Source organism: Opisthocomus hoazin, chromosome 26 (genome assembly GCF_030867145.1).
Source record: "Opisthocomus hoazin isolate bOpiHoa1 chromosome 26, bOpiHoa1.hap1, whole genome shotgun sequence".
Classification (NCBI taxonomy): domain Eukaryota; kingdom Metazoa; phylum Chordata; class Aves; order Opisthocomiformes; family Opisthocomidae; genus Opisthocomus; species Opisthocomus hoazin.
In genome coordinates, this window is record NC_134439.1 from 8480387 (window position 1) to 8494332 (window position 13946).

General features: G+C 52.5%; 1 protein-coding gene across 2 annotated transcripts in view; it reads right to left on the reverse strand.

Annotated features, from left to right (window-relative positions):
- The window catches only part of NSF (N-ethylmaleimide sensitive factor, vesicle fusing ATPase), an 86681-nt gene that overhangs the window by 67225 nt on the left and 5510 nt on the right, over positions 1–13946 (reverse strand). For both annotated transcript variants that reach the window (XM_075443850.1, XM_075443851.1), the window contains exon 2: positions 6087–6172. In XM_075443850.1, the coding sequence (XP_075299965.1) occupies positions 6087–6172 (86 nt within the window). The remainder of the gene's footprint in view (positions 1–6086; positions 6173–13946) is intronic.

Sequence of the window (13946 nt, forward strand, 5' to 3'; positions counted from 1 at the left end):
TGGAACCTCTCCCCTACGAGGAGAGGTTGAGGGAGCTGGGCTTGTTCAGCCTGGAGAAGAGAAGGCTGCGAGGGGACCTTATAAATGCCTACAAATATCTGAAGGGTGGGTGTCAGGAGGATGGGGCCAAGCTCTTTTCAGTGGTGCCCAGCGACAGGACAAGGGGCAATGGGCACAAACTGAGGCACAGGAAGTTCCGTCTGAACATGAGGAAGAACTTCTTCCCTCTGAGGGTGACGGAGCCCTGGCCCAGGCTGCCCAGGGAGGCTGTGGAGTCTCCTTCTCTGGAGATATTCAAGACCCGCCTGGACAAGGTCCTGTGCAGCCTGCTGTGGGTGACCCTGCTTCGGCAGGAGGGTTGGACTGGATGACCCACAGAGGTCCCTTCCAACCCCTACTATTCTGTGATTCTGTGATTCTGAGCAGACACAGCAGCAGCAATCGCACGCGCCTGGCTGTCGCTCTCAGGAGCAAAGATACCCAAAAGCTGCTCAGGGTTGTCCTCAGACTATGCCTGATCGCTCTTCTCCTGCGACAGGCAGACTTTCTTTTGGCATAAGCAGCAGAACAAAAGGAAGCTTGGGTTTGTGTGCGATGGCAGAATCAGCTTCACAACTGCCTGTACGTAACTGCCCACAGGACATACGAGGTCACCAAGGTACGCGACCCGTGGTGTTCCCCTCTCATCCATGGTCAGAAACTAAGGGCTAGATGAACTGTGCTAGCAGCCAAGGCCCACGCTCCTGGCCGTCCTCCTTCCCTGGCAGGCAATGCCTTGCACGCACATATGCTCCGTGTATTTTCGTTTGCATAAGCACAGTGAACCCAGCCCCAGCCACGAGCAGATCTGCTGCACGCGGACACACTGGCTACATCGTGTATGCATCACAGCTTCAGCCACATGGCAGGGAAGAACATGTGGCCCTTTGAGACCAGAGGAAACGTGTGGCCTGCACAGCCAAACCCACTAGACACCAGTAGCTTTAGCCCAAACAGACAGGGAAGCTTGCAAAACCTTTCCAGGAGCTGCTTGCGCCTGATGGCAGAGCAGGGTAAGAAAGCACCCCAAACATCGCACCCAGTGATACCCCCCTCCTCTGTCAGGTTGGACCAGACTTGACTCTTCACTGGTTCTGGCCCTAAACCACGCATCAGCTGCCTAAAACCTCAGCTGTAGGGACATGCACCCCTCCCTCCCCATCTTCTCCTGGCCCAGGCGTGAATCCAGAAACACCTTACAGGTGGTGTAGTTCCCTACAAGTCTTACGGAGGGAGAGCAAGACGTTTACTGGTGCTGCATGGTGACCAGGGAAGGTTTCTGAGGACTGGGAGAAAGCAGATGTCACTCCTGTCTTCAAGGAGGATCTGAGGAGCTACAGGCTGGTCAACCTCACCTTACTCCCTGGGGGAGTGATGGAGCAATTAATCCTGGAAGCCAAACACGCTGAAGGACAAGAAAGTGACTGGGAGTAGTCAGCATGGATTTACGAAGGAAAATCACGCCTGACCAACGTGACAGCCTTCTAGGATGAAATGGCGAGCTCTGAGGATGAAGGGAGAGCAGTGGATGTTGTTCACCTCAGCATCAGCAACGCTTTCCACGCTGCCTCGCAACAATCCTTACAGACAAGCTGACGAAATGCGGCCTCGGTAAGCGGGCAGCGCAGCGGGTTGCAACCCGCCTGCCCCGCTGGGCGCGGGGGCTGCCATCAGCGGCACGCAGGCCGGCTTCAGGCAGCTCACTAGCGGTGCCCCCACCCGAGCTGTCCACACAGGGCCCAAAACTACGGAAGCTCGTCATTAACGGCCGGGCTGGCGGGACAGAGCGCGGCCTCGGGCGGGCGACACCCCCGCTGACTGTGCTGGCACTTGGAGGGGCTTGGACCGGGTGGGAGATCCGGGCTGGCACAAACCCCGTCAGGTTCATTACAGGAACATGCAAAGTCCTCCACCTGGGGAGGAACGATCCCACGCACCAGCACAGGCTGGGGGGCAAGCGGCTTTGCAGAGGGCCTGGGGTCCCGCGGATGCCGAGCTGAACGTGAGGCAGCAACCTGCCCCGCGGCAGAGGTGGCCAGCGGCATCCCTGCCTTCCCTCCGGAGCGCGGTGCCAGCAGCGGAGGGAGATGCTCCTTCCCAGACTCAGCATCGCTCCAAGGACTGTGTCACTGTAAGCTGAGTAGCAGATGAAACAGAGAAGCTGTCCAGGAAGCAGGGACTGAAACCAGGAGGTTTCCAGCACGGAGTGTATCAGCCTGAGTAATCCGAACTCACATCAGCACACACAGCCGACGGGAATGCCAGGTACTACGCTGCAGAGCGTTCGACAAACAGGCTTGTAGGCGAAATACAAGCTGCAGCTATGACACTGGAACACCTCGCCAAGAACACACCTGATGACAAATAACACCCTGCTAGAAGCAGCTCAGACAGTAGAAGACCCAAGATCAAAGCTTCTTTAGACCGAGACGAATCCTCAGCAGCGCACTGCGTTTGGCTCGAAACACAGGGGTGACTTCAACGCGTACGGACTCAGCAGCTCTGCAGGAAGAAACAAACTCCACCACTGCTGGGTTTCACTGCCAAGCAGCAAAATGCAAGTAAATTAGGATACCTGTTAACAATACTGCAGGGAGCAGGGCAGGGTATCCACAATGATTTGATACAAATTAAACTTACTATATTGGAGCATACCATTCACCAAAGATATTTCCAGCAGACCAGACAGACAGCAGAGCCTGACAGCAGGCAAATGGATGCCAGGATATGAGAAAAAAAAAAAAAAAAAAAAGAGAGAGAGAGAGAGAAAAAAGCAGCTTTCTGCAAGAAATCTCTAGCCAAGTGAGAAGATTAAGAAAGGTTAAATCCTGACAGATTCTTTGAGAAAAATCTACAAAAGGCACAGGAACAACCATGTTTCTTCTCAGAGACAGCAGGAGCAGGCAGTCTCCAACAGGCTGTAAGCAACCTAAGTATTACGAATGTTCAAAATCAGGCAATAGCAGGAAAAACTAAATGCCTTTTCCTACATGGATGTTCACCAGAAAGGAGCCTGGAGAGCTCATGAGAAATCTCAACCTCATTAACAGCTTCAGCTTATAAGTGAACAAAAGGAACAATGAGTCACCAGGGCCAGACATCTCCCAGGAGCTCCAGCAGATGAAACTGCTGCTCTGCTCCACGCGTAAAGCCTTGCCTGAACCGACCAGAACCAGAACACGGCTGCGATGCCAACGCTTGAGAAGGCTCTAGAGCAGGTCCAGGAAACTGTCGGTTGGTAAATGCGCAGGCCAGGCTGAGCAAACCCACAGCAACCACAACAGATAATATTAGCCTGTGTGTCCATCAGTTTTTGTGTCTGTGAAGAAAGAGCACAGCTTTTTTCAGGGAGAGGATAACTCACATAGCTATGCCAAGGCGCCAGTAAGCATCTGAACAATGCGGGCAGATAGTCCTCTGGCGCATTTTTGGAAACCCCTGTAAATTATTCAGCAAGGCTCCTCGAGGGCTCTTCAGGTAACTAAACTGGCCTGAGGCAAGAGGGATGGTCTTCCCATGTAAGAGGCAAGAACAAAAGGTAAGAATAATTAGTTCTCAACAAAAAAAAAACAACAGCCATTGAGATAACCTGCCAGGGCTTCATCCCAGGCTGTTGTCCCCTTCACTGCCTGGGTGTTTTCAGCACTTGTTTCTGTCTCCAAAAACACGGGGAGTCCTCAAGACAGCAGTATGTCCCAGGAACACAAGGCGGTGGAGCTCAGCAGACCAACACGGTACCCTAACAACGCGCTGCATCCCGTGAACTCGTGCGTCACACAGTGCTGACTCACACTTGTCCAGCTTACAAGCTGCAGGAAAAGAAGCATGCAAAGATCTACAGCAGCATCTTGGGGATAAACCACCTCACTGTCCAAGGTCAAACTCCCAGCTCGAGACCGCGAGCGCCAAATGGAAGCGTTGAAGCCCAGCCCCTGGCGTAACCGCTCCCAAACACTACTCCGAGCAGCCCGTCGCGGCGAGGACGGCACGCGCCAGAGCTGCTGACCACGCGCGACTCGCTGCGCCAGCGCCTCAGGACGCTCTTGCTCGGCGGATCTGCAATGCAGCAGGATGACTGCAGCCTTCAGCAGCAGCTCAGCACCGCCCTGTTTCTCGGCACTCTAGTCTTACGACTTCTCAAAGCGATTTATAGCATGGAGAGAGCCCAGCGGAGGGCTGCGAGGATGGTGAGGGGACTGGAGCATCTCTCTTACGAGGAGAGGCTGAGGGAGCTGGGCTTGTTCAGCCTGGAGAAGAGAAGGCTGAGAGGGGACCTTGGAAATGCCTACAAATATCTGCAGGGTGGGGGTCAGGAGGGTGGGGCCAAGCTCTTTTCAGTGGTGCCCAGTGACAGGACAAGGGGCAATGGGCACAAACTGGAGCTGAGGAAGCTCCAGCTGAACACGAGGAAGAACTTCTTCCCTCTGAGGGTGATGGAGCCCTGGCCCAGGCTGCCCAGGGAGGCTGTGGAGTCTCCTCCTCTGGAGATATTCCAGCCCCGCCTGGATGCGGTGCTGTGCAGCCTGCTCTGGGTGACCCTGCTTCGGCAGGGGGTTGGACTGGGTGACCCACAGAGGTCCCTTCCAACCCCTACTATTCTGTGATTCTGTGATCTGCTCACAACCAAACATACGCAGCTTTCTTTATGAGCCCCGATTTCTCGAAACGAGCTGCTGCCTCGGGGAGGGCCAGCGCAGCCAGAAGCACGGCCAGCCAGCTTCCCAGGCATCGGGACATCGCTTCCTGCACGCTTCCACGGCTGCGGTGACAGGGGGGTCTCGGGCTGAAAGGAAAGCAGCCAGCTGCTGCAGGTCTGGAAGCTGGGTCCCTCCAGGACAGTCACGTTTGAGGAAATGAACCTTTTTATAATGCAGGAGGCACAACATTCCGTTCGGGTATTTCTGTAAGTCCATTATGTTGGAAAAAATCTACTTGGGGAAAAACATCATTGGAAGATACCAGGACACTGCCCTGTCCAAGCAGATCCTTTTGCTTCTGACTAAAAGCTGTGCTCATTTGCGTGTTTTTTAGGGGGGCTGTTTTTGTTTTGTTTTGCTATCTTACACTACAGGTGTGCTTGTGGGACCACAGCTCAGGTAACCACTGCAGGGCCAGGACGGCTGTCCCACGCAGCAGCCTGACAGAACCACACCGCTCCCCTGTTCCCCACAGTCAGAGCCACCTTGCTCTCCATCAGCAGAATTCACCTGGACCAGGTATTTTATGCTAAGGCCCTAAACATACCATTTTTTCCCATTTTTCAAGCCCAAACTCTTCCACCGTCTGCTGCATGTGATGTGCTCTCTTTCTGCTGAAATTAATTACTTCTGTCTATAATCTACATATTGAAATCTTTTAGAGAGCCACGGTGCAGTTGCAGCAAAGCAAGGAAACTAATTATTTGAATTGGCTTCTTTTAACACAAAGCCCTTCTGTGTGGGCTCGGCTGAAAAATTAATGTTTTTTCTTCCTTTCTCACAAAGTGAAATCCAGAGTCAGCTTCTATCAGTCACCACAGAACTGTAATTAAAGATTCCAAACTGTGCCCACACTCTGGCTGTCTTCCCCTTTTGTTCTTGTGCTTGAAAAGCCCTAGAAGAAGAGAGAGTTTCTACTGACTCTGTTCAGCACTCCAATACAAAGTGAAAGTGAGAAGATGCCCCCAGTAACACAACTAAATGATAAAAAACTGCTTGAAATAGCTCAAATATTCTAAATATGTAACAGGAACAACAGCAAAAACAAACAAAAAAGATCAAAAAAGGCCTGAAGTCCTTCATTAGAGCAGTGATTATAATTAGTTACGCAGATCCAGTTTCCAAGCAAGAAATGCTTCAGAGAAAAAAAAAAAACCACCATTTTGTTCGTATCTCCAGTTCTGAGAAAGAGGCACATTTAAAGTTTTGGTCTCTAAAGACACAGAAGTTTTGTTAATTAACCTCCTGTGTTCACCTCCCCAGATCTGAAATTCCATTCCATCTCCATCCAAATTTTAAAAAACAATTCCTTTTTGGTTTGAAGTTGAAAGAGCAACGGTGCGCACTTACTGCCCAGACTGGAAGTCCTTCTCGTTCACCACAGCACAGTTGGTTAGCGACAGCTCATCGGTGGGACATCTTGCTGCTTGCATAGGCTACAGGAGAGAGAGGGAAAGGGAAAAAAGCTATCAAATAAAATTCTGTTTTTCCTTTACTAAGCCAAGCCTCAAACCCTCTGTAAATCCATGAAACACGAACAGGTCTCGTGCGTGTTAACATACCCGGAGAGCACAGTGCACTGGCACTGACAAGCTCCTCTCTCTCGATGGTTTCTCCAAATGCTTCTGTTTGGTACAGATGTCTGTACCCAAAAGCTCTGCATTTTGTGAGCCCAGCATACCTCATATTTTCTAGCATACCTAGGAAAGTACCTAAAAATTACCTAGGAAAAACCCTGCCAGGCAAACGCTGTCAACTTGCCAGCGAACCCTGGAGTTCGCGCAGCTTCCCGGAGCCCTGCCACGTGCCAGCCAGCAGCAAAGCACCCGCTGGGAGCCATTTCTTGCCCAGTAAAAACACACCGAGACATTCTGAAAGCCAGTAAGGCACAGAGCAGTTCCACTACAACCCTGAGTAACCCCACCCCGTAACGCTGCGCCGGGTTAGGGAGACTACGTGGGAAAAAGAGGGTGGAATAAACAGGTTATCCTCTCCCCTCCTTTGGGATTTTTTTTTTCCTAAATTCAAAGGAGCAATCCTGTTTCAAGAGTATCTGTTCAGGTTTTTTCCCCTCTATATTACTCACAAATCAGCAGCTAAAATAACCACATAGCCTGCGCTCAGCCCAGGCGACGCCAGCCCACCGCGAGGCAGCACGCGGCAGGAGCGCGGCAGAGGAACCTCGGCCCCATCCTACGCCCCGACCCCGTTTGCTTCTGCAGAACGAAGCCATAAAACAACGGCTGAAAGACGAAAATCGGGCTCAAAATGCCTCTAGAAATGGAGAAAAGGATGGAAAAGGCTAGACATCTCTATCATTAGCTATAGGCTGAAAAAATTTAATTTAGAGAAAAGCTAAAGCACCCCCCAGGATGTTATTTTTAGAGCCAAAGCACAACTGCTTTCTTCGTCAGACACAGATCTGCAGGCAGTGCAACAGAACTGGCAGTGTCAGCCTGCTGCCAAAAGCAGTTCGGAACGGATTTTCTCTTCAGACACCCTCAAACCCCAGCCACAAGAGAAGGAAATGCACTGATCCTAGCGCACACATCCAGATAATTTCCCAAGAGTTAAAGTCCTGCTCAGCCTTTCCCCCCTGCCCCGCCGGGCCGTCTGAGCAAAGAATCAGAGCAAACTCATCCCCACGCGGGCTGAGGCAAGCCTGCTCTATAGCTCAAATCAACTTCTTGGGGCGTAACGTAATTCTTCCAGAGTACCTGCTCTTTAGAAAAGGATTAATTCATTATTTTTACTGAATAATGTTCATTTGCCCTTGACATACGTGACTACAGAAAAGGATTCTATTTTCAGCCTTGAAACAGATTCATCTACCTGAACCTGAAGGGTACTAAGAGACTCAATTAAATATTCTTGTAATAAAAAAATCTATGGCCATCAGTGGACTTCTGAAACACACAACCTGCCTGCTAAGGCTCGCCATTTTGGGGCAGGTCATACACAAAAAAGCATTCACCATTTTCTCATTTCTCCTTCCATTTGCCAGGGGACTATTTTGTGAAGGGCATGCCCTGATAAAGCGCATTAGGTAGGATATTTCTGGAGAAAACTGAACACGGAGCTCCCGGATTAGACCTTTTCACAGCACTAGTCCTCAACTGCATTTTTAATCCTCACTGACAAACTGCTTCCCACCCGGCAACAGCGAGCGCCTGGCAAAGCCGCGTTCCTCCTGTGCGCGTCCGGGAACGGGCAAGCTTCGCTTTAAGGAAATGCGTGAACAGAGAGCAATGCTTCTCAAACCCGGCACCAGGTGACCCTTCCGCAAGCTGCACAACACCACGGGTGCGTGGCAAAACCTCCCTGGGTATCCGACGGGTGAACGAACGCAGCTGCTTCTGCAGCGGCGTCAGCACGGCCCGCGGCAGCCGTCCCACCGCGCGTCCTCCTGCCGCGGTGTTCGGCAGCAGCCCCTTCCTCCCTTGGCAGCGAGCAACATTTCAGACCGCAGCTGTAGCCCACGCTGTGCTCCCAGCTCTCCAGCGTACGCCCTCCTCGAGCTCCACGACCCTTTGGCAGAACTGGGACGCGTTACACATGGGTGCTTTCAACGCGCTGCAGCTCCTGGAAGAAGAGGGCGTCACTCCCCGGACGCAGGTTTTCACGGGTGTGCAAGGGCAGTTTGAGGAAATTGGGTCATTTAAGAGATGACAATTAAACTGGAAAGCACCCGGACAAGCAGGAGGAACAGACTGTTCCAGGGACCTGCAGGGGCATCCTCTTACCTCCCCAGCACTACGGCTCACGGGGATTCTGGTCCGAGCGGTCGCAGCAAGGACGCGGGCACTGCCTGCTCCCGAGGAAGTTCTTCTGGCACAGTGCAGCAGCGCAGAGCTGCTGCGTGCGGCTCCACAGCCCTCAGCGCTGTCCTGCGCCAGCCAGAGAACTCTCAAGGAACACTTTAAGCTCTTGCATTTTGGGTTCCAGCTTCCCAGGACACCAGCACGAGCACCCCCTTTTCTCTCTGCCATCCAACGCTCCTCTTGCCTGCCCTTGCACACCACACGTCAGGGAACAGAGGAAGAAAAATCCTGAAGAGTATTTCTAAGATACCTTTAAGTGTATTTACACCAGCTAATTTTAAGCTACCTAGCAGGTCACTGCTAGCAGCTAGGCAAGGCAACACAAAGCTCAGCTCTAGCAAGCCACCAGAGCAGACCCCGCAGCCGACAGCGAATGCCATCTGCTGCAGTCACCCTGCCGTCAGTGCTGCTTTGCAGGTGACCCACACACATCGTCACACGCTGCAGTTATGCCCCTGTTCACAATCTAGACCATAACAGGCTTGAAGCAGCAAAAGCAGCCTTCCCTGCCTCCAGTTCTTGTGCTGGTTTATGCAAGGAGGAGACTCCACGGACAGCGAAGTTCTAGGGAGGTGACTCCACACCTGAGACAGCGCCTGCCTTCTCCAGCACCCTCAGCTAGAGGCGTCCATGCAGCATCTCCTGCTAAACCCAGGTCTGCACAGAGGTCTACTCCAGTATTCCTTCGGTTTGCCAAGAGAAAAACGGGACCACATGATGCACTGACAGATCTTGGGCTGAGCGACAGACGTGAAGGACCTCACCTTTGGTTTTATGACGAAGCAGTAATGGTGCCTGTACTGTTCTGCCACTGAGCTGATGCTAAACCCAGCACCAGGAGGCTCAGCGGTGCTGACATACTCTGCTTTTACAAAGTAAAAGTTGCCCCAAAGAATGAACAGCTTCATAACAGAAACAACCACGATCACATCCGATCTTTCAGAGACTTTTCTTACAAGCTGCATGGATTCCAGTTTTCCTCCACAAAAATACGCCACTGAGTTGTTCTTCCATTTTAGGAGGGCTCAGCCCTGCCAGTAATGCTGTTATTTGGGTATTTTCATACACACATAGAACACATCTTTTCTCCTTCTGCATTTCAAGACAAGTGTCCAAAGCACAAGCAAAGCACTGCTGGTTTAAAAGCTGACTGGGGAAGAGAACGAATAATAAAATCTCTGGATTATTACACATGCTACACTATATTACACTGTTGTGTGGGTGAGCACAGGGTACAAAACTATGGTTAATAATGGTGAATTGTTAAGGCTGATGACAGAGGAAGCTACAGAAAAACATGTTTAGGAGATCAGCTGGTGGTACAGTACAGAGGTGCCCTACTGCCTGTTGGTTGTTACCGAGCTGAAGAGCTACGACACTAAATGCCAAGGCAGAGATGCTCTTCATCTGAAACAGCTTCACTCCTTTCCCTTCCTAATCCCACCCACGAGATTATGAAACAGCTTCGAAAGCCGGGGCAGGTTTTGTTCTGCGCACTGTTTCTGCAGGGTTTGTATAAGACAAATATTATTAAAGTGTTCTATGTTTAAAATTTTCTTTCGTGTAAAACATACAGACAGAGGTATACATTCATCTATCTACATGCATACGTACATACATATAATTTCTGTCACGCAGATGTCGACAGCTCCGTGTGCAGGAATACAGGTTTGCTCTGCAGAGCCCGCGGCGTCGGCGTGGGGATCCCCGCCCCAGAAAGCGCCCAAGCTCCTCTCTAACAGCTCTCAGGCTCCGCCGCACCCCGAAGCCCAGAGCAGGGGGCAACAAAGCAGCCACTGGGAGGAAAGCGGAGTCCCTGCTCACCAGGCACCGCGCAGACGCGTGCCTGCGTGGGGGCTCTGAGGCAGCACGGCTAACCCGAAGGCGTCCCAAGTCAAACCCTCCTTCACCACTAAAAGTCTGCAAATGAAATTCAGTTTGAATACTGAAAGGAGGAATCACGGTATTAAAGGAGCTCTGAAGCTGACCAGGGGATGAGATGATGATGTGTAGACCCCGCATTATCCAAGACTGCCCCCGACAGAACGCAGACATGCCCGAAGCGCTGCCCGACAGAGAGACCCAACGGACCAAGTGACAACAGAGTCTGCGAGGAACATCAGAACTGCAAACATCAGGAGCCAGCTGCACGCAGGCCACAAACACCGGCAGCAGCACGTGGCAAGCTGAGCTGCAGCACAGCTGGGTCAGCAACAGCCTGGAGAAGGACACAAACCGGGCTCTGCCAGCACGGGAAAGCCTGGAGGGGATCATGGCTGCTTTCTCTCTACGTAGGCACACCCCAGGGAGCTGAGCAGCAGAGAGGAAGAACAGCTCTACGCTGAAGGCCAGCAGAAACGGGCACCAAATGACGGCTACGCTGTCGCAGCTAACGAGCGGCGGGTTCCCAGCCAGAAGAGGCTGTAGCAGCCGACAGCGGGAAACAGGAACAACAAAAGCAAAGCTCTTTTAAAGAAGGCATTCAGTAGTATTTGTGAAAGGAATGACAACATGATGCCTACAACAGGGACCAGAGGCAGCAGCAGGAGATGTCCTAAATGCCGTGCTTCTAAAATTTGAAAAACGGAAAAAAAGAAAATTAAAAAAACAAAAGAAGTTACTAGTTGGCAGAAGGTTTTTCTGGACATCTCAAAAAAATACTTGAATAAAGGCTCCAGAGTTCTGCAGCTACAAGAGGTCAAACTCTACAAATAACCTCTTGGAAGAGCAGGCTTGGCAAGACAGCTCTCCTCTGCAGATGTGCGTCACCCAGAGCGAGCCCCGCTGCGCGCGGCAGGGTCAGCACGCTGCGCCCGGGACGAGCAGCGCTGACCGGCGCCTGGGGACGGCCTGCCCATCTGCTCCGCCTGAGCTCTGCTCTGCTCTGCTGGAGGCTTTTATACTTGTCAGGAAGGAGCTGCACTCTCTCTTGATAACAAGCTCATAAATACCAAATTTCTTCTCCTATTAAAAGAGGAATGCGTTAGGAAAGTTAAACTCTCAGAATTAATATTCAATTTTTTGTCCAAGCCAGGGACCCCTGAGCAAGCCACGACCAAGACAGGCTCAGCGCAGAGTCCAGACAAGAAGGATGGATGAGGAGCAGCCGCCCTCCCATGAGCATCCCCAGAACCACCTCGCTGCGCTGGCTCGGGCGGCCGAGGAGGCAGCGGGGCCACGGCGGCTGCGCCCCACACACACCGGCGGCCGGCACCCCAGACAGAGCCTAAAATACGGGAGAGGGAAGAGCCCACCTCACCACCTCCTGCATCACCCAGGGCCAGAAATGAAACGGGGAACGATTTCCCCCGCGTTGTTCCGTGCCTGCACCGCCGGTCGCTGTCTCTTTCTCAGCCGATAAGGAACAGAGTTCTCTACCCCAGCACAGCAGGGGAGGCCGTCGTCAGCAGGGGTTAGCGACACCGACAGCGACCAGTCTTCACCGGCAGTTCCTTATGGACAATCTACTCTGCACCCACCGTCCACCTCCTTCGTCTAGCAGCAGGCGTGTGCTCCCGCAGGCCTGGGCCGTAATCCAGAAGCTGCTTCCGTCTCAGCGCACAACAGGCACCTTGCTGGGACAGCGGCGCCGGCCTTAGCAACTCGAGGAGACTGGGTTTGAGGGCAGTGACTGCTGCTGGCCTTTTCTCCGCAAAGTTTGCAGCCAAGGCGCTCAGTTCTGTCCAGCACCACCTCACCCACGGCAGCGAAGACGTCCGTGGCTCTGGGGATCTGGCTCTACTGTTCCCATCACTTCACGATGCTGTCAGAAAGAGAACTGCGCAGCGCCAAGACTGCATGGTTTGCCTGGTCTACAAGAGCAGGAGAACCAAGAGTGCTGGAGCAGAACTCCCACCGGCTCCTAGCACCATACAGCAGCTACAGCCCAACTAAACAGCTCGCTGCCCAAAGCTGTCACGCCCCGTACCAGCGCTTCTCAACCCGAGCCGCGAAGGGACGTCAGCAAACGTCTCTGTACCTGCTGCCATGCCCTGCAGCCGGGAAGGTGCTTCCTAACCCCTTGGCAGGAACAGCAACTCCACGTGCCAATTAAGCAATAACGACCCAGAATACATGCATTTGTAATTAACACATCCATTTTCAGAGTGGATGTTGCCTCACATTTCTTCTGGGAGCCAGGATGATCAACAATTTAATTACAGGGAATTGCTACTTGTGTTTCATCTAAACATCTCTGAAAAACGATTAAAGGGCTGAAACATCACACAACCACGTCTAAGATATCAGCCGAGGACGCAAGGATTTTGACACACTAGCTGTGAGGACACCTAATGAACGCAGACTTATTCCCATTTACTTAGAAAAGGTACCCAATAACAATAGGGACAAGATTAAAAATATCCAGTTAAATGTGGAATTTGCCTTGTGAAAGCCTGAGATGCTGCTGCCCCTGCATACCCGCACTTCACTTCGCCAACGGGCTGCATCCAGCACGGAACGTCTCCAGGACACGGCCACGTACCAAACACTACCCAGTTACAAGCAGTTTGTGTTGAAGACGCAATACCTTGGAGTAGTTCTGTATTTTCTACAGAAAAAGCACGTAATTTGACACAACTCTAGGGCATAAATTACTCCAGATTTTCTGACAGAAGGTCACTGCTTTATTGCATCCCAGGAGACCAGAGAAACGCGTTAAATCTTTTTACGCTGCAAACGTTTGACCTTCCTGAACCGAGTCTCCGACACGCACACGCAGGAGAGAGCAAACCAACGCAGGAGCGGGCCAGAGGGTGCCCGAGGAGCCGTCTCCTCAGCCGTGCTTTAACAGAATCACAGAATCACAGAATAGTAGCGGTTGGCAGGGCCCTCTGGGGTCACCCAGCCCAGCCCCCTGCCCAAGCAGGGTCACCCAGAGCAGGCTGCACAGCACCGCGTCCAGGCGGGGCTGGAATATCTCCAGAGAAGGAGACTCCACAGCCTCCCTGGGCAGCCTGGGCCAGGGCTCCGTCACCCTCAGAGGGAAGAAGTTCTTCCTCGGGTTCAGCTGGAGCTTCCTCTGCTCCAGTTTGTGCCCGTTGCCCCTTGTCCTGTCACTGGGCACCACTGAAAAGAGTCTGGCCCCGTCCTCCTGACCCCCACCCTGCAGATATTTATGGGCATTTCTAAGGTCCCCTCTCAGCCTTCTCTTCTCCAGGCTGAACAAGCCCAGCTCCCTCAGCCTCTCCTCGGAGGAGAGATGCTCCCGTGCCCTCCTCATCCTCGCAGCCCTCCACTGGACTCTCTCCAGTAGCTCCTCATCTTTCTTGAACTGGGGAGCCCAGCACTGGACACAGCACTGCAGATGGGGCCTCCCCAGGGCAGAGTAGAGGGGAAGGAGAACCTCCCTCATCCTGCTGCCCACACTCCTCCTCATGCACCCCAGGAT